The 26,869-nt window shown below is 33.1% G+C and overlaps 1 protein-coding gene across 7 annotated transcripts in view; it reads left to right on the top strand.

Moving 5' to 3' along the window:
• The window catches only part of LOC127876679 (semaphorin-1A-like), a 103,504-nt gene that overhangs the window by 12,659 nt on the left and 63,976 nt on the right, over window positions 1–26,869 (top strand). For 2 of the 7 annotated variants that reach the window (XM_052422061.1, XM_052422060.1), the window contains exons 1-2: window positions 6,539–7,172; window positions 11,858–11,984. In XM_052422061.1, the coding sequence (XP_052278021.1) occupies window positions 11,882–11,984 (103 nt within the window). In that variant the 5' untranslated portion in view covers window positions 6,539–7,172; window positions 11,858–11,881. Of the gene's footprint in view, window positions 1–6,538; window positions 7,173–7,990; window positions 8,012–11,857; window positions 11,985–26,869 lie in introns of those variants that run through there. The other 5 variants (XM_052422056.1, XM_052422058.1, XM_052422055.1 and 2 more) reach the window with 4 other exon arrangements.

Here is a 26,869-nt window from a genome sequence, read left to right as displayed (position 1 = left end):
TTCAAGACCTTTATTACTAAATTCAAGTTTAAAAGGTTTCATTTCTAGCCCTTAATTAGTGATGAGCAGCAAACAGCATAAAACCTGAACAGACTGCGAGTTACTTGCAGGCTGTTCTGGTTTCATGCTGTTTGCACATAGCCATTTTCACTTGGCTTCAAAGTGGGAAACTGGGTTAACAGATATTATTTAATTAAGTTGCATTGTGCTATGTGTGAAGTATAGCTTGAACACAATTCTTATGCTGCATTAGCTCATGTGAAAAATAGGGATGCAGCATTATGTTTTGCAACAATGTAAACTGAGTGTTTGATGTGAAACAGTTTCAGCAACAAAAAAGCTACCGGTAAGGGGCAACAACAGATTCACACTGAACTCTCTTAAGCAATACAATTACTGTGTGCATTTTCATATTTACCACATGTTCAGCGCTTAGAACTTTCATATTTAAAGGCTATGTTCATCTTTTTACCAGAAAAAAGTGACATTACAAAAACCATCTAATTCACAGTGACCAATATATTAAGCATGGTCACGATGATTCATGATAATATAAATAATCTAGTTTTGCAAACCACTAGCACAGGTCATATGCATATGTATTGATAGTTCACATTAGGCCGGTTATTCTGCATTCTATTCTTTTCTGTACATATATAAATTATCAAACGTATCCAATAATGAGAAACAAGACAACAAACTGGTGCAACACTCTGTAATTGATGTGGGTGTGATGCCCAGGAACCTACACCCATGAATGTTGATCTCATAACTATAATAACTGCTTAGCTTTTACGAACACAAACCAACATCAACCTTGCAGTATATCTTTTAAACCCTTTCCCACTCAGAAGCAAAGTGAAAATGGCTATGTGTAAATGGCATAAAACCAGAACAGCCTGCGAGTAACTCCCAGTCTGTTCAGGTTTTATGCTGTTTGCTGCTCATCTGTATCTTAGGGTTGGAAATGAAGCCTTTAAAACTTGAATTTAGTAAGAAAGGTCTTTAATTAAATTTTACTTTCTAAGGCACTACAAACAAATCAAAATACGTATTTAAGTGGTAAAGACATGTCTTGCCTGTTGCAAGTTCTTTTTAATTTTGAGTATATAGGAATTTATCAATTCATGTCTTTCTTTACCAATCTCAAATTGCATTTTATTTTTTGCATTTCAAAGCCTTGTTTTAACTTTTTATTGATAACATCTTATGTCATAAATCTACATTATTTTCTCATTAAGAAGACAGTTTAGAAACTAAGTTGTTTGATTGACAATTGCAATGCATTAATACTCATACATCAATAGAAATAGCAAAAATCAAGGAAAAAAGTTTTTATTTTTATTTCATTTACTCGTGGTACTTTTACTTCAATGTAGATATTAAGGTCTCATTATGATAAAAGAAACCAAATTGAATTGCACAATTTAAATTTACCGGTAAATGAACTTTTGAAATGAAAATGTTTTGCATTAATTTTATCCTATTTCATTTGATTGGGTTCTTAATTGCTCATGTGCACTGCTCTTTGAAGCTTACGTCAAGACTGTTTTAAAAGTACATTTGTAATACATGTACAAATATATGTGGCTGCCATTGCTAATTCAGGCCTTATTATATGTGCATAACATCAAGTTGTAATTGTGCATTGTTTATGGGATTCTTGTAAACAAGTGAAAGCTTACTGTCATATTTAAAATGTGTATGGTTTGTAATAATCTGCTTATTTTTAACTTTGTATCATTAATTTTGTTAAACTTGGTATGATTTTTAAAACTGTGTTCAATGTGTTTAACTTTGTATGATTTGTAAAACTTGATATGCTTTTGTGAAACATCTTTTTATTAAAATAATTTTCAGTCTGGCTGTACATTGATTGTTGAAATTCAAATGCAGATAATATAGAAGTATGTCATTGGACTTGAAAACAGTGCTGAAATGCTTCACATTGAGTAAAAATAGGTCATGCAGGTCTCCTGAAGTGAGCAAATCATCTCTCCTTATCTGGTGTAACTGAAAAACAAACACTTAATGGTGACACTAGTGTTTGCAGGGTTGACAACTGAGAAAGAGAAAACATTTACAAGTATGGACTTGCTCATAATTTAGTCTGATATATGGTCACCCAAAGCTGGTGTGTTTGTCCTTACAAGATTTGTTCAGGCCATTGTTGCATGTGCATTAATGTTTTGCATAGCTGTGAATTGCTGATGCATGTCATGATTTCCGCTGTTCTTACCCCGTTGAAAATTTTCTGTAAACTTAAGATGCTTTAGAGTGAATTTGTGTCTACTGAAATCTGAAAAGCAGACTTTTAGGGTTATTACCGTTTACTTATTCGGTGCCTTTTGGTTTCCCCTTAAGTTCATACTGCGATAACTTTTTTTTAATGTAACCATTAAGAATCTTTTTGATGGTATAAGTATACATTGAAGCGAGGTTACACCTTATTTTAGTTCTTGTTCATTCAGCATTATTGCTTTTATTGCACTTGAGTAATTCAGCATTGTGCAACTCATCTGATTTGAAGATTACTAGCTATGCATGCATGAGGTCAACATTTTCATTGCTTACTTTCTGGGATACTCACTGTCAAATATTCTCATTTCTTACAGTTACATCACTGCAGTTTGTTCACCAAATATGTATATATTTGTTTCATGTATAATGTTCTTGTAAAGAAACAATATTTAATTACAAACAAAAATATCTGTTTAAAAACTAGTCTTATATTTAACTAAACTATTTAGTGCATTTCATTATAATTTATTGCAAATTAGCAAGTATAATATCAGCGTCGTCTAAAATTGTTCGGGACACCAATATTGATAATTTAAAAAAAATTACAGATTTAAACAGTTGTTCTGACCAGTTATTGCCAGTTCAAAAACAAATAGTAGTTCTGGTATTAGCATAATTCACATAAAATAAAAACATACTGCTCATTTTAAATGGAGATGGAAATGCAAATATTTCTTGCTGTATAGAATTCGTTAAAACAGTGGATATATGTAAGCATCTTATGACACTTAAAGCATATTTTAAGTTTCACAGTTGCTCTATTATGGTTTTCCATTGTTCTAATTTTAGCTCCACACAAGGAAGACACTATATTATGTCCCATTATAACTATAGAAAAGTTTGGAATGTTATATTTATAGTTATATTTAAAATTTACATGGAAAGTCATGTGAGGCATAATATTAAAAGTTACTAATACTCCAGTGCTTTTCCAACTTTTCAACATTTCCCTTAACTTTGCTGTATGACAATTAGCTGCTTAAATTGCTCAACATGCATTTTGTCTGGAGATACTGGTTATTAACTAGTTTTTGCAGATGTTCATTTATTATCAGATATTTTGTGTGCAAACACATTCTGTTTCTGTTCATTATGAAAGAGATACACAGAAGGATTTACTTTATTAACAGTTTAGAAATAAGTTGGACAGTTGTTAATCTTACAGCAGAATTATTTGTTTAAAGGGGGCATACTCTGTCACCCAGTGGTAAATTTTACTGTATTAATACTGGTTGTTTCCCCTGATTTTTATTCAGAGCTCCATTGATAAGATGCTTATCTGCGTATTTACGCATTGAAAAATTAGAGAAACGCTTCAAAACTCAGTACGTAATGTTACGCAATACAAATCTTGGTACGTTTTTGTGATCGATTAAAGTTTGTAACCGGTTTAACCAATAATCTAGTTGAGTGTTTAGTGTTAGTTAACATTTAAATCAAAAGTAAGTAAATCAAAAGAACCTTGTTATCAAACTGGCGGCACATAGCGTTCTAAGTTCGAAAAAGGGACGTTTCAAGCAAATACAGCGGCTCTTGCAGAAAATAACTTATATTACAATATGCCATTACGGTAGAAATAAATTGTATGCTGCTTCTAGAATTGATAAAATAATTTTAAGCGATCTAATTGTTGAAGAAGTTTATAGTTAACTTACATAGACCACATGTAGTGTTACTATATTTAAAATATTACAAGAAGTGCCATAGCTTAGTTTTATTGCGAAATGATGTTTGTGTACGATATGAATACTATTTGCAAGAAACACCCAATCAAGACAGAGATACAACTCATGTAAGTTGAATCTTTTCAAGACAGTCTGATAATATCATCATTTAAAATTTATTTTGTTTGCGCCTATTTATAACAAATAATTATAATATTTCTAGATTAAACACGCCATGTACTATGTCAATTTTCTGTAGAAATGGAAAATACCCTTCAAAATTTCTAAATAACCTTTATGGCTGAAACAACTGAGTAAAATACCCTTTTATAATTAGATGTATATCAAGGGGTAAAATACCCTTTAGACTAAATCCTTATCTGGAGCTCTGTTTTTATGCCCCCGGTAGGGTGGCATATAGCAGTTGAACTGTCCGTCAGTCAGTATGTCAGTCTGTCCGTCCGTCCGAAAAAAACCTAACGTTGGCCATAACTTTTGCAATATTGAAGATAGCAACTTGATATTTGGCATGCATGTGTATATTATGAAGCTGCACATTTTGAGTGGTGGAAGTTCAAGCTGGAGGTCATCCTTCCAGATCAAAGGTCAACAAAAATAAATAAAATTTATTTCAAAGCGGCGCAGTAGGGGGCATTGTGTTTCTGACGAGCACATCTCTTGTTATTTATAAAACAAAACAAAACAAAAAAACACCTATATTCAAAATATAATCATTTCGATCACTGTTATTTAATAGAATTGTGGTCCTTTTTTAACAGGAAATTGTGTTTAAAACTTTTACTATGCATCCACCTCTAGCTGTTTATTGGAATAAGAAGTTTCAACAATTAGTTGTCAATCTTAAAATTACCAGTAATAACTTGAGAACAGTGAATAATAAATCAAACTTCAATCTCTTAAATGTGATTTTATAAGTTTGTTTTTATAGTTTAACATACTCAATCACTTGTTGTTTAAGTACCATTATCAAAGTTCATTGCACACATTAATACAAATCTGCAGTTAAGAACATAATTTTATTGTTACAGTGCCAATAACATATGCCAGGCTTTCATTTTAAACCCCACAGTAAACTAAAACAGTGCCAAATTAGTACTAACTTCACCAGATTTGGTCTAAACTAGATCAAAATTAAAGTTTAAAACCAGCTATTGCTTTGTTAATGTTGAAATGCTTCCAATCAGTAAATGAGTCACATGAAACATTGTATTATTTTTGTATTTTTGGAACCCAATCAATGTCACTTGCCATTGCCTTGGCTTTCATAATGCATGTGTGACGCCTACATGACTAGCCCAATTAACTGAGATTATTGTAAAAATAATGGTACCGGTACTTATTATAAGTGTTGGAAGAGTAATTGAACAAATTATTATTAATCCCCGCCATAGGCGGAGGGATATTGTTTTGGCGTTGTCTGTATGTCCGTCAGTCTTTCCGTCCGTCCTGAGCCATATCTTGGAAGTGCTTTGGCGGATTTCTTTGAAACTTGGTATAAGTATATATATATATAGATAAGAGGATGATGCACGCCAAATGGCATTGTACACCATCTGTTAATAACAGATTTATGGCCCTTTGTATCTTGAACAAATTCTTTTTTGAGTGTCAAATATAACACTTTTGTGTCCAGAAGCATATTGGCGGGGGATATGAATTCATCGGATTTGCTTGTTGCCCTTAAAGTATAATAATTTAGATATACAACTTAATATGTCAGTCTGTATTTTATCTATAGCTATGTTATATGAATATTTGTAATATAGGTGATATTTATTACTATTATAATTATTGTAAGGTTTTAATATAAATTCAATATTTGGAGTTCTGTAGTGTTTTTAATATTTCAGTTATTGGAATTATGGCTTCTGGTAAGGTAAATTGTTAAACTGTCAACATTAAATTATTTTTAGAAATAATGAAAACCTTTTAGGAAATCTTGCTTTTAAATTGTATTTCAAACAATTATAATAATCGTCTTATGTTACTATCTATAAGTCGCTGTCTGCAATCTGATCTGAGTCTCCAGTTTTCCTGTCAATATTTACATGTCAGCCCCCCTGGACAGACAAGAGAGAGGACCCTCAGTTTTCATGCAAAAGTCAACTATTAAGCTTTTGTAAATAACTGTCTTGAATCAGTATTGTACTGAAACCATACTGTCCTGTCACTCGTTATATTTATTTACAAAAAATCACTGCCAGTTAATGGGTTAATTTCCATATTTTATGCAGGTGATGGATTACTTATGGTTTAAACACATATCCTGATTGCATGTTTGTCCACAAAATCAACAATGTCTATATACAAGTGTTGAAGCACAAGCTAACAGGATTAGAGCGTTGACCAGTTTACAACTTTCTTAACTACCCTATTGTTGCCTTGTTGCCATTTAAAAGACACACTTTTGACATTATTGAAGAAGTGTGAAACATTTGGAGCTCCTCCATGACCTTACAGTCAAAATCAGGATTATTTTTGACTAAGCTCCGCCTACAATTCAAAATCAGCCAATCATTGTTATCAAAGGCAACAGCTTTTTTGGCAGTCAGCCATAACTCGCCTCAGTGCACTAGTAGTGTAGCTTAACAGACCAGTTTAAGATAGCATAGTATCTAATGGTTATAGTAAAACTGTGAAAGGTGTATGGACTTGTGCATGTAAAACTTGATCAAGTTTTGTGAAGATTTAGTTCTGTGTATGATATTTATTAGGATTTACTTTTTATAATATTAACACAGGATAACATTTGTGAAGAATATTGGTAACTTCAGTGTTATTGGTTTTTGTTACAGAAGTCAGAGAAGACAGCTTAAATAAGTAAAGAAATAACTTCTGTATAGTGACATTAATTTTCAGATCAAGGTGTTTTTAAATGAACTGTTACTGTTTAACAGCGGCCTCTTTTGCTGTAGAAGAATCCCTGCACTAGATTGTTCAATGGAGTAAAAATTTATATCTGATCTGGTGTATAAAAGTAAATAAAATACATCGAAACATACGGTACATGCTGGATTAAAAACATCATAACAGTGATCACATGTATTTCATTTAATGAATAGTGTTTGTTTGTTATATCGGATTTGTTTACTAGAACATAAACAGGACAATCCCTTCACTAAGACGTTTGATGAAGTAACACAGTGCAGGACACATTTGTAGTTCTTTATATATCTTACATAGGAGGTATGTATATAATTGATGTTTTGAGATGACATATTAAGAATTGATTTCATCATCTGTTTGTGTTTTCAATAATGTTTTACCTTTTGACTGAATGTTTTCTATATATTTGAATTGTATTTTTTAACTGGGTTCATATATTCATGGAAACATTTTGCAGTTTTTGATGATTTAAGATAAATTACTAATTAAATATCCAGCTTTATAGTAAAATCAATTTAAATTATCCCTTGATATCCTACTCTAGTTTACTTATACATGTACATTGTCAAAATGGAGAAATACAATAGGTTAAACTGTATATAATCAATAAATGCATTATTGAAAAAACACAATTAATTCTTAGACTGATGTCTTATTCCAATTTCACATATTTATAAGTTTAAATATTTATTTTGTAATTTAAAAATGAAGTAAAATTTGATGACAGAAACCAAATGTGGGACTAAACTTCTTGCATAGTGTCAATGGCTGGTCTAACTTGTCAAGAACCCCTTGTGATGGATGGGCTGTTGACTGGGTTTTGATCGGTCATTAGTCCTAATTGCACCAAATTGCAATTTGTAGCCTTCTTCAATCTACATGTAGCCCCAGTTTGTTTTGTTGACTATGTACAATTTGTTTTCATTGACACATGAATTGTCATTGTTGATATTGTTTGATGTGTGTGTTGAAGGTCTTGGGGCCATATGTTTTCTTACATCTTAATTGTAGCTTCTTTAATATGCTATACCCTGCAGGCTTAGTATGCACTGTATGTGACAGTTTGTGGCGACATGGTGTAGGAGTGGCTGTGACCTGATGTATTAAAGGTGAAAGCAGCTGTATGCAAAAAATTACATGTATGTGCATAAAGCAATATTTTAAGTTTCAGGCTATATATGCTTTTGAAGCTGTCAGATTTACAAACATTTGCAACATTGATTACATTCCTGATGTGTTTATTACATCACATAGTTGTGGGCTATCTCAGGTTGATAATTGATTATGTTCACATCTGGAATATGGTATACATTATTATTATTAATTGAGTACACACATTGCTGATTATATATCAAGGGAAGGTTAAAACAACAGATTGCTTAGAATTTAAATGAAGTTTTTAACTTACTTTTAACTTCATACCCAGGTTTATTACATTATTTGAGCTGTTACAAATTTCAACTTACCGTACATGTACTTGACACATTTTATCATTATGAATTTTTGAACAAGTTCTAAATTTTGTTTTTTATCAAAGGTTATAAAAGAAACTTCTGGAGTGTAGATTACTTACTGCTTAATTATACAAATAAAAAAATTGAAATTACAATTGATGTGAATGTAATATTATATAATAATCCCCACTGGTAAAAGGCTCTTGTGTGATTTTTTGTGGCAATTATTCATTTTTTAACCGAGCTTCTGAACATTGCATAAGTAAATCAGTTCTATACAATGGCCCCCCCCCCCCCCCCCCCCCCGCATCTTGCTTAGCAGCTATGTAACACGCCTGATTATGTTCACACCTACACACTCGTACACCTCATCTGGCTACTTATCATCTTAACCATGCACACTTGAAGTATCCAATCTACACCATATATCATGAGAGTGAACCTCAAGATTTATCATATATTTATATAATAATAACTGACCACATGTAGCCTGCAGTGCCCAAACACTCAGCTGGTGGTCAGATCAGATGTGTTGTTCTGTCTTACTAATAAACCAACCAAGATTAGTCCAGTGTTTATTCTGCAGCCTGTGGTCTGTTTGTTCTACTGGAACATGAAGGCTCTCAAGATGATTGGCATGCAGCCCTAATTTCCCAGCTGATATGTAATCTCTGATAAGAATGCTGGCCAGAGATCTATCTGGTGGCCGAAATCTGGTCAAACAGAATTTACTTGCTGATCTATAGTGTCACCTGAAGTGGGTCTGGTCTGCAGTGTGACACATGAAGTGGCTCTACCCAAGTACATGCAGAAATAAGTATTTGCATTGACTGGATGTGGTGATTATTTGAGAGGGCGTTCTAGGAAAATTGGGTTTAATGCATGCATTTTTAGTGTCATCCGGAATTAGCATGTGCAGGCAGTCCACAAAGGCTAATCAGGGATGACACTTTATGCTTTTATGGTATTTTTGATGAAACAGAAGAGTAAATGTGACCCCTAAGTACCAATTTAAACTCCATTTGACTTTCCAAAGAAATTCATTAGCTGTACATTTATTCATTCATCAGGGCCATTATGATCTGATTATTAACCCTTTGCATGCTGGGAAATTTGTCGTCTGCTAAAATGTCTTCTGCTGAATTTGTAAAATCAGCATTTCCTTCGATTTTTTTCAAAGAATACTATCAGAATAGCAAACAGTTTGGATCCTGATGAGACGCCACGCTCTGTGGCGTCTCATCTTGATCCAAACTGTTTGCAAAGGCCTTCAAAATCTGGTTCCAGCACTCAAAGGGTTAAATGTGTGTTTAATAGAATGCATCTCCTTGGATAAATTTCCACTTATGGGGGTCAACTTTTTCAAACGGTTATGTAAGGAATATTAAGTAACTGAAGCCCTTTAATCCCCGTAGACCAGATAACACCAGACCACACACAGTTCCTTTAATTAATAATATATTTTCCATGCTTTTTCTATTGAGATACAAGTCTGTAGTCATGGTCACAGTTTTATATTTGCTGTTATTTCAACTTTTATGCGGACCAGATACAAACATACTGGGCACTTTGATCTTTTATATTGCCACTTTTATTTTTGTTTGGTGTTTAAATATGGAGCCGGAAATCAGAAATTGAATGCAATCATGGATCTATTTGAGAATAAATATCAAAACATTGACAGTCACTGTTTGCACATACAATGCATAATTGGAGGCATTATGGATTTGTTGTTCTATTACTGTTATTTATACAGTAGAGGGAGCAAAGAGCAGTAAAAAGTATATATTACATCATATATCCCCAGTAACTGTAACTGCTCTTTCAACATTGATTTCTGATCATTTACAGTTGATAGGATGTTTTCCTCATCATTACACTGACCATTAATGTGTACAAAGATTAGCCCTGAATAAAGCCCAATAGATTCAAGAGATTAGCCATGGAAAATACACATGTTCCTAATCCCACGTGTCTAGCACAAAATATGACCATGTCAGCAAAATATGATATGAATTCAATAAGAAGATTACAAAAAGGGCAACTTTTTACTCGCAAGATTGACTTGATATAATAGTTTGTTGCTGTGGTTCTTTAAAAGGAACGGAGTGACCCAGAGGTTACAGGAAATACAATTAAATGAAATTGTCTGAAGCATATGAAAACAGTAAATTTTCTGAGCATGTTTTTGTTTTTATTGTGTATAAAGTAACAGATAAAAAACTATTGTGTGTTAAATTTTGATGTTTAAATCTATATATGTTATTATGTATCGTTGTCTTTATTTTCTTCAACAGTTTTTGATGATGTATTAGCAAACACAGAAGCATTGAAATTTAAAGTAGTGAAAAACCTGAACATTACTCCCTTTTTAATTTTGTGACTCATTTTAATACACAAAACATTCACATTTACATTAAAAAAAATCTTTATTTTGATCTGAATATTATGCTTTCTTTTGAATGTCAAACTGTGCCTTCTTCGGGTTTTAAGTGTTGATGGATGGGTTTTATTTGAAACTGCAAGAGTGATGTTTTGTAAACTTCAAAAATATCAGCCAGAACAATATATAAATTCTGCAACGACTGTCATATTCTTGATGTTGAAGGTTAAGCAATATTGTATAAGGATAGATCTATGACATAAAAACTCTGGTTTAAGGGTTTAAGAGCAAGATAAATTGAGTTGTGTTCTGAGAAAACTGGGCAGAATACATGTGCGTAAAGTGATGTATGCCTAAATTGGATTTTTGCTAAGAAGATACTTCATTTAAATGAAAAAAGTCATAAAAGCGGAAAGTGTCGTCCCTGATTAGCCTGTGTGGACTGCACAGGCTAATCTGGGACGACATTTATGCACATGCATTAAGCCCAGTTTTCTCAGAACGCGACTCAATTTCTCACTTTCCATTCAAATGTCTCCTGTGTGATATGACTTCTTAGTCAATTAAGTAAACCATTCCTAACTTAGCACAATCTACTGGTTAATAGGCAGGAACAATATTTGATATATAAAAAACCTTATTAAAATGATATCCTCTATGTATTTTAATGCCCCCGGTAGGGTGGCATATAGCAGTTGAACTGTCCGTCTGTCAGTCTGTGTGTCCATCCTTACACTTAAACATTGGCCATAACTTTTGCAAGACAGCAACTTTATATTTGGCATGCATGTGTATCTCATGAAGCTGCACATTTTGAGTGGTGAAAGGTCAAGGGCATCCTTCAAGGTCAAAAGTCATAAAATACAATCTGAGGGAAGTAATAAGCTTTAAAAGGGAGATAATTTCTAAACCTGCCAAATGATATATTGAATTTTATTTCAAAGCGGCGCAATAGGGGGCATTGTGTTTCTGACAAACACATTTCTTGTTTTTCTTAATCTTCAGAGATAAGAATGCTATTCAATTATAGCCACTGCATTTTATGTTGGATAGAAACATTTACTTTCATAATTTTGTTTAATATAACTGGTGAAGGTTGAGTTATTGTTTTTCGTATAACTTACAATGATTTTATTCACATTTTGCAGACTGAGCCCGAGGCAGAGTGAATAATGTGGCACATAGCAAGATGCTTGTTGTTGGTCCCTGTGCTGATCTCTTGCGTTGGTTCATTCACCCACACCTGGGTGCCAAAAGCTGTGGTCAAGCATGAAGGTATGTGTTTTAGCTAATTGACCATTGCTCTCACAGACCATGGTTGTGTAATCAATCCTGAATATGTTTTTTCCTCTACATATTTCATCCAGATCAAAAATACAACAATTAACCACATCATGTGAAAATGGGTCTCATACAAGATGCGGCCATCATAGTTCCAGATCAGCCTGCGCAGCCCTGTCTGTCAATGAGGCCATGCTGGTCATCCATTTTTTTTTATGACCCAGGCAATCTTGTAATTTTTGCTTTGGAGACGAGAATATGATAACCTGTGCTTCCGGTATCCTTGCTGATTATTGAACACAGTGTTAATTGCTCCTGCAACCTACTCCACCTCTGATGTTTCTATTGAGTTGCCTCATATTGGTAATTGCATCTGCATGCCCCTTACTGCAAGAAAGGCATATCTGACTTAAGTATCTGTTGTTTATTATCCGGTTCCTGCTATTAGGATGAAAGCTACGTAGGTTAATTGCTTGGCAAGATAATAAGATCATCTTGGTTGTAAATAATACTGAATTATTGATGTATGATACATGGCCATGCCTCTGTGCAGGTCATACAGTTGGTGTATTGATCCCACTTTCCATCATCACGCAGTTGCCTATTATTACATAAAGTGACTTAACATGGTTTTCTTTAATAAAATCTCCATACCAACTGCTTTTCATGAATAATTACTAAGGGATGAAGCTTCAGCTTTAATATGCCCAAAAAAGTCTTAAATAATTGGTCGTTAATTAGTTATAAATCCATGAAAAAAATATTTTCAGCTAAAAACAATAGTTTCTTAATGGTAATGCACTGTTCTGTGTCACTTTTGTGGTGAACCATTGTGGTTTTATTAATGTCGCCATGACAAATGAAATGCATGTACATGAATGTAAAGACCAACGAAATTGTGTCAAGCTGTTTACCAAAAATGTGTGAAAGTTGTACATGTATTAAGGATAGGTTTGTGACGCAAAAAGCTTTCATTTTTTGGAGGTCAAACATTCAAATATTAAAAGGATTTTAACAGATTACATATGGAGGTCATGTACACTATTTGCTCTGTATTGTGTTTGGACATTAAACCTATATAAGTGTTAAATCAGATAAATAATTTTTTGACCAATCAACACATTTTTCAATGCTTGATTTTATAATTTAGCATAATTTAATTTTTATCCATGCTTTCTCACAGAGCTTGGAGTTTTAATTCCCAGGTGCTTAAACATTTTGCCTTTTTACACTGAAATATGCTGCGTAAAGAAAAACTTCATTTTGCCGAAAAAAACTTATATGAATTTGAATAATCAAGCAGTTAAAGCCTTTAGAATGCATCAGTAAGTTTAGGACATAGTGCAAGGTATAAGATAGGCTTGAATAGATGCCTTTAAAAGGTGATAGCATGTTTTTGCTCTTGAATAACAAAATAAATGAATTCAGTATGCAAATACATCGAGCTGTTTGTGGTAGACAGGCATAGGTATAATTTATGATTGATGTTTGCGTTTTACGTGCGTACGTAGGTAATTTTTTTGGCACATGTATGTATCCAGTATTTCAACATAAAAACAATATCTTGATAAATCAAGTTCTTAGTGATTGATTGAAATGTACATATATCATTTTCCTTGTAATATCAATTTAAGTGTAATGACATCATTTTATGATTCTTATATAGAAAGATTTTTATCAGACTCCGGTTTTGATTATTTACTGATGATGTCAGAAAGTTGAATGACATTTTCCCATTTTACTACGTAGTAAGTAAACATAAGAGACAAAAGAAACCTATTTATCATGTGTTGTTGCTCGGTTATACTTGCCATTGTTGTCTCTTTGTTAAAACTGTACCGGTTTTCTTTTATGTATCACTTTTCTAAGAGGTCACTGTTCGAAATGAAAATGAACTCGTACATCGGGAAATTTTCTAAAACAAAATAAACAAATGAATTCTAAGGACATTTCGTCTTTTGTTTATCATAGTCTAAAGTTTTCAAACCATATTTGACCTATTTTTTGCTCAAAATCATAAAATTTCCTACCATACTTTTCATTTTTAATATCTTGTCCAAATGAAAGTGGAGATATTTATAAATCACAATTACTGTTCTGAATAAAGAAATGTTATTTGATTGATTACATTGAACGTGACTCCAGTGAAATTTGGAAAACTGATTCAAAGGTATAATACTTTTAGATATGAACATAAAGCAGTCTAGCTCTTTGCCCCACCATTTATTCTGTCACCTCTCTTTGGCAGGCCTACAAAAGGAGGGTTCAACTGCGACCCCAAAATTTATACCAGATCAATTCCCTTATTCAGATGGGCTTCAAGTTTTAAAAGCCCTTATTTCTGTAGGGAGACACATTCCGATTCTTTATGATCTTGCACGTGGCGATTTCTAGGATTTTTACACATCATATGGTCAGAATGCCTCTAATGTCCCTGAATTTTCATTAAAGCACTGGTCAGTTTGATATCAGATTACTAGTCATCAAGTTTTGATGGCCATATAATTTGATTTTACACATTAATGCCTTTGATACTTGCCCCCAACCTCTGTCGCCAAGAAAACTCAGTGTACATGTCGCAATTTCAAGATGTCTGCCTATCCACAGGATTACACTGTATTTAATTAAGTTTTGCAAGGACTTAAAGTGTCTTTGATCCGATTTTATTTACTATCACTCATCTTATCAATAGTTTGTTGCTCAGGTGTAATGTAAAGTCAGCACTTAATAGAAAGTAGTGGAAGATTTGAACATGATAACATTGAAAAGGATTTGACACTTATGTGCAAGTCCTTTAGTTCAAACCTTATGAAATACCCTTCTATTTCTAGGGAAGAGTTCATGGAATTAACTAAACAAAATGTTTTGCCTTTATATCAACAAGTTTTGTTGCATCACATGCATGAGTAAAGATATTTACTTAACATGATAATGAAGTGCAGTGAGCATTATTTACATGTAAGCACTTCTTCTATTTTTATATTTTATATGTTATAAAACTTTAATGTCTGTCACAGGATAGCAATTACTGATGCATTAATGTATGAAACAGCAAACAAAAATGGTTTAATAGTATGTTAACAGTATGTTAAGGTTAGTCAAAAGCGCTTCCATCACATGGCATTTAGTGCAAAAACTTTGTGACATGATAGGGCCATTAGGGGGGCTGTTCTGCAGGATGTATATAAGTTACAATCAAAGCGCTGAAGGCACTGAAGATGTTCGCTATTGCATAATTTAACACGCAATTCATTTTTCAAATCAATCGCAAGTTTGAAATGAACACACACCATTCAACTTTATAAAGTGTGTGTCATAGCGCACAGGTCGAGTTTTGTGTGCACTTTTTATCATCCTTATTATTTCATAGAAATAATTTTGACAAAATAAAAACAACATGCTTTTTGGACGTTCGGAAAGCATAGAAAGTATTATGAAAATGGAAATGAGAACTTAATATAAAGAAAATTTGCAGCCACCATCATATTAAAGGAATATTTTTCTAATATCAAATAACTCACCAAGAATATAAATTCATAATGAAAGTTCCGTGTACAAAACTTTCGATTTTTGACACCATATACAAATTCAAAATATACAATAATGTTCGTATCTTCAGTGCCTTCCCCAGGATTTTTTGCAGGCGCCCCGGGGCTGATCGGGGGTGGGTTCGGGAGGGGTGTCCCCTCCCTACGTTGATTTTTTTAAATTTCAATGTCAATTCACGTTCTGTGGTGCGTTATAACTCAAAAGAAAACAGCGTCAAAAGACGTCATTTGGTGCGCTATGACTCTTTAAAAAAATCCCCCAGTCATTTAAAAATATATATTTTTTATATTGTTTAATTGTTTTAAAACTTTTCCGCACAGATAGTAAAATCCCGACTCGAACAATTCACCAATACATCCGTTTCAACCCGACTCTATTACTGTATACTTACTATTTTTCAAGTTTCTATTTATTACCCGATAATCCCGTTTATTCCGTTTTTATCAATCTCTTTCTGGTAAATATTTACGATAAAAGCTTTCAGTTATTTCTTTAACACAAACCTTGCCATTTTTTAAGTGACTATTTATAGATTTGATGAAATATTGCCTCTGAATATGCGTCAATCCCCTGACCTGTTGTGTGCTTGTTACGCTCAATACACGCCATTTGTATGCAATAGACGCGACGTTGTACATGCTGCATAATGTTCGCGCTCTTTTTAATTGAGAAAAAGATTCGACACAAAATAAATTTGCACTGCTAATTTGAAGCAAAAATATTTAACGTTGCGGTAACATTTACATTCGGAAGTGTGCTTCGGATTAAAAACGCGTTAACATCAACTTACGGGAATGGGTTTCGGATTACAAATTTAATTATTCCCATTTGAGATTTCAACAAATATTAACCGTTGCGTTATAAATTCAACGATAATTTGTTTAAACACTTTACGAGTCGAATAAATGTTTTGACGGAACTATGCATGAAATTCACGTTGTCCACGAGGATCACGGCCGGTTGCCATCATCAGTCTTCTAACTATCGATTATCGGACGAAACATTTACAAGTGTGCGTAATTAATTCAAGGAAAATTTGTTAAAGCGCATAACGTGTCGAATAAATGTCAGAAAAACGAGGTGAATCAGTTCTATAAATGGACATGTTGAAATATACATGTACTGGAATTAAATAAATTGTTATCACATAATTGTAACCGGGAGTCATTTGCACAACTTACTCGCTATAATAATTAATTGTTTACCACTTGCAATTAATTTCTCGTATTAATTATGAGTCATAGGTAACACTTGTTTACAGTAAAAAGGTGTGATGATGATGCCCGAAACCGTCTTTAATGTTATGTACTGTACTAATTACCGGTTTTATATTACTCAAATGGTACAACTTCTTGCTAATCAAGCTGCGATAAACTCTTACTTCATGCCCGACGTGAATCAAAAATAATGGTCGATAGTTAACCCCGCCCTCATAAGCATTCGCGTAACTGATTGGACGATGAACTTCACAGTTTGACGACTGAAAAGTTACCAGATACATCATTGTCAGCATTTAAATGACCGTGTAATGTGGCTAGAATAATCGATACGCGTGTCATGCTATTCTCTTATCAGTGGATTATCCATTACCCCATGTGGTGTTTATGGCGATTACTTGTGAAAGTAGGTACCGAGTGCTCTTTTAAAACAGGGAATATTGATACACTGATAGGGAAACCTTGATTTTTTTGGACAATCTCCACTTTCTTTTTCTGAAGAATACACTGATCGGAAAATTTCAAGCGCCCCGGGGACTCTGATTTCGAAATTCAAGCGCCCCGGCAAGGGGCGCTTAAATGGCCTGGGGAAGACCCTGATCTTGTATATGGAGGAATAAAGGTATATAAACAATGCTGTTTATGCTTAACTTGTTACCCGAGCAGTTCACAAGGTGTCAACAATGCTGACATAAACATAGGTATAGAGCACTAATGCGCTTTAAGGCGTAGCTGTTTTACTCAGTTTTCATCTTAGTGACTTTTACATAACGCCAACAGACACCCATGAATATTTTCGAATATTTAATAAGCTGATTCGAGATACAACCTCTGAATTTTTGCTACATCACTGCGTATGTGCTCAATTCAAAGGATGTAGCACTGTTCAGTGTAAGGAATTCTGGACTACTCTCTGTATGCTCAAACGACACGAATTGTGGCCCTGTTACTATTACGCGTTACAATCCATCTCGCAGAATTTCACTTTCGCCTCCAAGATGAGAAAACAATCATTAGCGAAATAGTATAGAGTCACGATAAGAGAAAATCGTTTAATTATCATACCACAATGTTTGCCGTACTTGGTCAGCACGTCTGGAAATCATTCCTGAATGTGTGGATAGGCTGCCATTATTAACAAGTTTGCTATTTTGAATTCAATTTTGTATCAAAAAGCATTGTTCTTAAATGTGGCATTTTCAATTCGCAATAAGATTTATAATGACCCTCGTTATGCGAAAATGGGTCTTATTCCATATGCACCCATCATATAAATAGCCCACTCAGCTATCTCTCCTTCTGGTAAGGAGAAACATAAAATATTGAGTGATTTTATAGCGAACAGCATCGCCTATGGCCTGACTGCGCAAAAGCACATGTTGGGTTTAACAAACACTTGCCGAAACGCATAAGACCCATTTTCACATGACGGCGCTCAGTGATTTTTTTTGCCCAAAATTACAGCCGATATTCGGCTGCTTCCCAATTGCAAAAAATGTCATTTTTTCCCAAAAATTTGATAAAAATTTCCCAGAAAAAGACAAAATTTTCCCAATAAAGCCAATTAGATTACATTGCAATTTAGCAATAATTTCGAACGAGTGCCGATCGAGCTTGTCGAGTCGTCGCCGAACGACAACTGACTTACGTATTGTTCGCGAATTTAGCCGAATACGATTTTATGTTGCTATGCACATCTCTCTCTATATTGTGGAGGATACCGACGATAATCGATGTATCCCGATTGTAAACGCCTGTTTTTACACACGTCCAAGATGGCGGCAAGCAGACGAGAAATTTGCGATGAGCGGCGAAAATGATAAATAACATTCAAATTAACAACGGATATCATATGGTTATTACGGAATAATTTAATGCGTGTGTCAATTAACGCAAAATACAACGTTTGAGATAAAAACAACAAATATTTATTAGAAATCTTCACAGTGAATGTGCATCACGGAAATCATTGTTGCGAAATTGGAGTTAGTCTACCGGTACTCACAAAGTTAATGCATTTAAGATGAGTATCGTTCGAAAATGAAAAGAGACAAACATGATATGATTTATATGTTAGTGGATCTGTGTATAATCAGATTCATATGCATATTCTGCTTTATTATGTTTGTCACGCTTTACAGTTCACTGAAATAGCATTGAACGAGGATGTCAAGTGCAAGATGGTAAAGAAATGAAATAAATTATTTTAACTCCATTTAATACATCATTGACATAGCAGGACCACTAAAGTGTTTTTTTTAATAAATATTTGTTAATGTTTTCACCATATGATATTTAATTTAATAAAAATACTGAATTAAATTCTTACCGTTAAAGAGGTTATGATTAAATGGTATATTTAAGAATCTATATAGATTATTGCAAGATTAATATGCATGTGGAAGGATAGTAACTTAACATTGTCTTCATTGTAAGAACACATTAAATTAGCACTTTATAATATAAAAATGCTGTCAAACATGCTTTAATAATTTTAATTCTGTTCTTATAATCATATTTATAATGTTTCCCAATTTCATGGTTTATCACGCTATTTTTCCCAATTTCATGGTTTATCGCGCCATTTTCCCCAATTTCATGGTTTATCGCGCTAATTTTCCCAATCCAAATGGCACAGGCTGTAACAAAAAAAAGCAAAAAAAATCACTGGCGCTATTGACGTGTGATTTAAATGTGTCGAAAGAAAACTGCGTTTAAATCAAATATCAACATACGATATATTTTGATAGTGAAGAAAGATACTCATAAGGTATATGAGGACACATATGAAGTGCTCTCCCTTAGTATATTTTTTATCTACTCACACTAATGTGTGGTTTGACAATGCTAACACACATTTCATGCGGTCAATATGCAACTTACAACTGAAAAACACAGCAAAATAGTTTAACTTTTTTTTAATTGTATTTATTTATTTAGAAAAGTAAATTGCAAAATTTATTTCAAAGTCAGCGTATAAGCCGACTACATTTTTAAAAGATATTTATTGTTATAAATATATTTAATATAATATATTTAGTTGTTTTCGGTTTTAGCGATTATAAAGCATTTTCGAGGTTGCCGATAGTATGCTTGTAGTAATCTAAAAAATGAAACAAACGAAAAGCCAAACATTGGAAAACATTATTAAGTCTCTCTGTAGCCAGTTGGGCTGTTATGGACCAGACTGGATACCCTGAACAGGGTAGGTAGTTGAGATTCTGACAGGTACAAATTGCAAAGTAGCAGTGTCACATAGCTGGAAACCAGGTGGACCAACAAAACAGGAAAAGTGCCTTAAGGGTGTTGTTTTTTTAGCCACACTGCTAGCCATTATGTGGTCCAGATTGAAGGGTTCAGTTTTACATCTTATAAAACACCTGGTGTATTGTGACTTGTAAGATTTAAGTTTTTTTACATGAAGTGGTAATTTGATAATGACTGAATTAGCCTGTGTTCTTTCTGTTTGCCGTTTTTTTTTCAGAATATTTTGCAAGTCACTGTAGGCCTTTTAGAGAGAGCCATAATTGTTCTTCTGTTTCATTTTCATAAGACAGATATGAGTAAACGTGTGTGAAATTTTATATCTAGCATGGCAATACAAGAAACAAAACAAGTGTTGAAATTTAATCGGAGGCTCTCCCATTGTTTAATTGTCTCTTCACACACGGCTAAGGGCACACTTTTTGGCAGGTAATGTTGATTTTTAATTGGAGTCCTAGGGTCCCAAAATCATTTAATGTATTTGAATGTATTAAATCGATATGGAAGAGGTACATATCAGTGTCTAGTGATTGAGCCTTTAAAACTTCGTACTTCACTGAGTACACACATTAGGGCAATAAATCATGGATATGAGGTGATAAAAATGATAGCAAACTATTTTCTTGCTTCAAATCTAATATTTTGCTTATTAGCAACCATGTGCGTAAATAAATTGATGTTGTAATCTTTCTGGACCAAGTTTCCTCATTTTAATGTCATGTAATGTCCCATGTTAGCTTGATGCACATATTGCCGTGCAATTTCCTGATTATTTAATGTGCAAAGTTTGTTAAACTTTTGGTTAGCAACTCCAATGAGTAATTAAGTTATGATGTCATTAAACCAAATTTAATTTTAGATTCAATATTTTTGGATATAGTAGCTGGGAGGGCGAAAAACAAATGCCAAAGTTTACTTTTTTACTTTATTAATAAAGATTTATGTCTATACTCTTTAAGTAAATGACTTCTGACATTCAGATAAATGTTCATTAATATAGGGTGTGAACATAATGATAATGTCACTGCATGGTTTACTTAGGCTTAAAAGGGCTTAGATGATGCCTCAGGTATAAATCTGTTTTGTAGTAAAAATGGCAATGTACTTTGTTTTCAAGATAATTAAAATATTCAAAGACTTATGATACTTAAAGTTTTTTGGGTTGAATCTTATTATTTTAATTATATGTTTCACCTTTTCAAAAAAACAAACAGGGTTTTAACTCTTTCAGTGCTGGAACCGAATTTTGAAGGCCGTTGCTAACAGTTTAGATCCAGATGAGACGCCACAGAATGTGGCGTCTCATCTGGATCCAAACTGTTTGCTATTCTGATAGTATTCTTTGAAAAAAAAATCAAAGAGAATGCTAATTTTATTATGTGGCGTCTCATCTGGATCCAAACTGTTTGCTATTCTGATAGTATTCTTTGAAAAAAAATCTAAGAGAATGCTAATTTTAGAAATTCAGCAGTTGACATTTTAACAGACGACAAATTTCCCAGCATGCAAAGGGTTAAGACACTACAATCAGTTCCCTTAGTACTTGGTGTAGTTGGTAAAGAAACATGCAGTTTCAACCCTCCCGGAGTGTCTTGTTTAAGAATCATGCCCCCCCTCCCCTAACAATTGCCCTGCCTTTGTCCAACCCATCATCCAATTGCAGGGTGGCCAGCATAATCCCTGTCTGCTCTACTACTTACATGTATATGGTAGTAGCCTTTCAGACATGCATATCTAAAAGGCCATTTCTCACACTATGTATTTCAAAAGTCTGTGTTATTTGTATTTCTTTGCTTTAGATAATGAGACAACTTGTGGTGTGAGCGTTTAGTGAGTCATGATAAGGCGATAGCAACCTTAAATGTGGGACAAAATGTGTGCATGCATTGATCATGCTACATTTGGTATGAACATGCCTCCGTAGAAACGATCTGGTTATCAAAAATTACAATTCAGCTTAATTATTCTTTTGAAAGTACTGTAACTCATTAACAATAGACAATGAGATTTATACATGGGCAGACATGTTACAAAAATGATGAAAGTTGTTACTTGTAAATGCATTTTTGAGTTTTCATTAATAAAGTGTAATATATTTTCTTCAAGAAAACTTAGTGTTTTGTTTATCAAGTTCTATAATAGTAGGTCACTTTGTTTGATGCTCTTTCCTTTTCTTTAACTCATTCCATACTACAGCCTTATCTCTAGGCAGCCCCTATCAGTAATAGCCTTATCTACCCCTAGCTATAATCAGGACCCTCATCAGCTCTGAATGCCTGACAGATTATCTGATTATTGTTACTTTTAGTGGTGTGAAATGGTATATAGTGTTTTTAAGTATTGTTACTTTGTTGACGGTTTATGTGACAGATGTTTTATTATTATATTTCCAATTTAAAAATGAATGTAGTAATATATGAAAATTTAGAAATCTTGCATAACTTATCAAATAAAAAAACATTGAATTATATCCAAATAATTTATCCAATACCATTATTATCTATGTATACACTTTTTACAAATAGAAACTGTTATAATGAATAAAAACAATCTTTTAAAATTATTTTAAAATAAAACAAAATAAATAATTAAATGACATATAAACAATAATAAGATATTGCTTATAATAAAAACAAACATTAATAAGCACAGTTATGTTTCAATTGCAAGTAATTTTATGAAAAATAAATAAACGAGAACATCTTAATATGCTTATATTAAAACTTAATTAAAATGTAGAATGAAATAAAATACAAAAATAGAATACAAATAACTATAAAAAAAACAACATGAGTTACCATGACTTAATTTATTTATTTTTATCTTTTTTTGCACAGGGTTTTGACCAGAAATGATAAAACAAAATCATTTTCCAAATTATGAAAGTATTTGTTACAAGAATTTTCTTAGGTTGAAAAACTTACTGCAAATAAATAGCTGTTTATTTAAATGCCAATATGAACAGACGTATTTTTAAGTCATTAGGCATTCAGAGCTACATCTAAGTTGTCGTATATTTACGACGCTAGGAATTCACACTGTAGATTATTGGACACATATATACGACGCTAGGAACTCCACTGTTGATTATTTGGACGCATATATACGACACTAGGGCTGAATGGGTTAATATCAATTGAAGGTTCTATTGTTAAGTCACTTCCTTTGGCAACATCATTCATTACAAGAACAGATGTTCAGGGAGCAACTTACAGAAATTCTCCATTACAGATGTGTAAGAATTTTAACATTTCCATTTATAGCCAGGAGCCAATTTCTTCCAAATCTGTTACATCTCAGAGCTTATACCCAGTATTTCTTTAGAAAATGGTGCCTGCAAGCTTTTGGGTGACTCAGCTCATAACATTAATCTTGATTGATTGGAGGCTTTGCTTTGACTGGTGCACTAAATTGCATTTTAGAAACATAGAGACTGGTTGTCTAGCTCATTTAGTTCACTTGCAAGACAACCATCTGAGTGCAAATACATTGGAATAAAATTTAACCAATTTATTTCAGTGTTTCAATAAAACAAATAAGTCATATTCCCATATGAAAATGGTATCAATAAAAAAATAAGTATTCCCATAATGATAAAGAGATACAATGATTGCTTAATTTCATGCTACCCTATTGTGTTTATGTTATCATTCTTAAATTTAAAACAAAATAGCATGTTATGAAATAATCAAAGGCTTTTCTTAAAAACAGGAAAACATTCCAAAATAGTGATTTTAAATTTCGCAATAGTTTTATTTGTAATCTGATGGTTCTTAAAATGATGCTAATATTAAAGAGAAGATAACGTAAAACCTTAGTTTGTATATATGATATGACTTGTATATCAACATGATAAATACTATTAAAGCACTTTAATGGGCGATGTAATAAATTGCATCACAGGACCCTCCAACATCATTGCAAAATGTTGAAAGTTCCTTTCACTAGTTCATAAACTATTTATTATATCGATTTATCAGTGTAAATTTCTGGTGATGTACGTGCAAACATAAAAGACTGGGCTTATCATGAATACTTGCAAAATAACTGGTGATTTTGTGACAATATGACAGCAAATCCTGTTCATGTATCGTCATTCCAAGGTTGCTTAGATTTGCTGTCTTATGCTGCCATTTTGTTCTGGGCTCGTATGACTTTTGAACATTTGAAGAGGTTTTCAAACACGGACATTTAGTTTGACAAGACTGAAGTGTCTCTATGTAAAGTTCACATAAAGGACAAGCTGGTAATCTTGTGTGCTTGTTGACAAACATCTTGGAGCAGGGGATATGCCCCAACTTAAGGTGCCCGTAGTCCTTCGCTTTAGGGGTGTGATGCATTTAATTACAAGTCATGCTCTTAAATTGAAGGTCCTCTGTTGTATGATTTAAACTTTTTATTAATTATCATTATGGTACTTTATATATGGTTTGGTTATAATTGTTTTAATCATCTGAGATTGCCTTGTAAATTACTTGTTTTACCAAATAAGTTTAATGTTGCAGATTTCTTACTTAAATCGGACACATTTTTTAATTGTTGTTATTTTGTCCTTGGTGCATGTAAAGAATATCAATACTGATAGTAATGGAATCAATATAAGCATGCTGTTACAGAAAATGTTGTTTAGATTTGACTATTTTGTTCCTTGTACTATTGTGCTTTGTGCTCTGGATAACATTGTTTGTAAAATGGCAGATCTTCTATAAACTTACCTGCTACAAATTGTTCTTGGACAACAATTTTTTCGTAAACTAAAGTAATAATTAATCCAGTTTTTGTGTCAAAGGTGACTTATATATAATAAAATTAAACAGGTACTTTCTATTATAATGTGACTTAAGAAGTCCTTGATTGTTAATGTAGGGACCAGTGGCATGACATTTGACATATGTAATATTTTAATGTAATATTAGTATGCAAATATGCAAATGTGGTAAACGTAATATTAACTGTTCAAGCCGGTTTATAGACATTGTCTGTGGATGTATGGTTGACAAAACAGGTTAATTACAGTAAGCTGTCAAGTTAAGTAATTCACCAATTTTTGTGTTATATACTTTCATTCCCTTATGTTGCTTAGAGGCATGCAGATAATGGTAACAAGAATATGTATAATGATATGCAATCCAGCCAAAAAGCTTTCCAAATGTATGGTGCTTAGTGTGTTTTTCATCTATTAAGAATGACAACTTATTGAGTTCAATTCTATATTGTTCATGAATCCGCTTGTACCAAGAAATTGATGAGTGTGTGGAATTACAAACAATAAAATCAGCACCATGCCTGAACTTAATTAGACTCAATGGATTTATCTCTGAATTAGCCTGTCATAATCAGACCAAACAACAATTGAGCCGTGCTCTGTGAAAAGGGGTTTAATGCATGTGCATTAAGTGTTGTACACGATTAGCCTGGGCCTTCCGGCCACAGGTTTATCAAGGACAACACTTTCTGCTTTTATGGTATTTTCTGTTTTAACCCTTTAAGCGCTGGAACCGAATTTTGAAGGCCTTTGCAAACAGTTTGGATCCAGATGAGACGCCACATAACGTGGCGTCTCATCAGGATCCAAACTGTTTGCTATTCTGATAGTATTCTTTGGATTTGTTTTGAAGAAAATGCTAATTTTAGACATTCAGCAGACGACATTTTAGCAGACGACAAATTACCCAACATGCAAAGGGTTAAGAAAGTCTCTTCTGAGCAAAAATGCAGTTTAATAGGCGGACAGTGTCGTCCCTGATAAGCCTGTGCCGACTGTATTATGCACATGTTTTAAACCCCTTTTTCATAGAGCATGGCTCAATTATCTGTTCATGATGCGATCATAATACCTTGGATTGGTTGCATTGCATGGATGGGCAGTTAGCCTCTCCAATCACCTCTGCTAGAATGTTTTGTTGTTCAATGGCTGTTCATTAATTAAAATTTCAATGCAAGGCTGTTATGGGTATGTGGGTAGGAGACTTTATGTCTTCATACTTTCTTTGTTGTTTTCTCCAGGGAGACTGCAAAGGATGGGGCATAAAATAATGTGCAAAGTAATTAAGGTTTATTTTATGTTGTAAAGGTATTGGCTGTGAACCGTATAATATCTCAATATAATTAGCACAGTAAAAAGAATATTGCATGTAATGTAAAATTGTCAATGATATGAATGCAATCTATATATCTTAAAGAATTAAAATATATAAAATACTGTTCATCCAATTTTTCTGCAAGTCATTGTTGAGAACATTTGAAAATGTGAGATATTTAAAATGGGTATAAATGAAATGGGAAGTACCTGATTGTCATTGAGCAACAGTATGTATTCTGGATGTAATTACAAAAATAAGTAAAATATTCATTTTTCCTCTATATAAATCAGGGTTGTGTGTCAGGATGCGGCATAAAGTGTAGCAATAGTACAATAGCTGTCGGTAGTGGGGATGTTCATTGTTCAAGTTTATTACCCGATTTAAATTAGCAAGGAATCTGCTGATTCATTTCAAATAATACTTTGGGATGACGGTTTAGAAATTGTATTAGTATTAAGATTCCCACTTCATTGTTATTTATATGGTTCTGCAAGTATTAAGTTTGAATATGTAAATCACCATATATTGGGTATTTCATAATACACATTTTACAAAAAGTTAACTTGTTGTACCAAGAAAATTTGTCATTTAACATTGACTTTTGATGATAACTATTACCTATACCATATAATTAGTTATGATGTATTTAAAACAAAATTATGTCAGCCCTATAAACAGTCACAATATTCAATTAAATTGAGTCAAAACGCAATACAGCATATATGTGCAGTCAAGTCATCTGTCATTATAATTTGTTTTCCTTAAA

This window comes from Dreissena polymorpha, chromosome 4 (genome assembly GCF_020536995.1).
Source record: "Dreissena polymorpha isolate Duluth1 chromosome 4, UMN_Dpol_1.0, whole genome shotgun sequence".
Classification (NCBI taxonomy): domain Eukaryota; kingdom Metazoa; phylum Mollusca; class Bivalvia; order Myida; family Dreissenidae; genus Dreissena; species Dreissena polymorpha.
The sequence above is the reverse complement of the archived record's forward strand: the minus strand, read 5'-3'. Positions and strand labels throughout refer to the sequence as shown.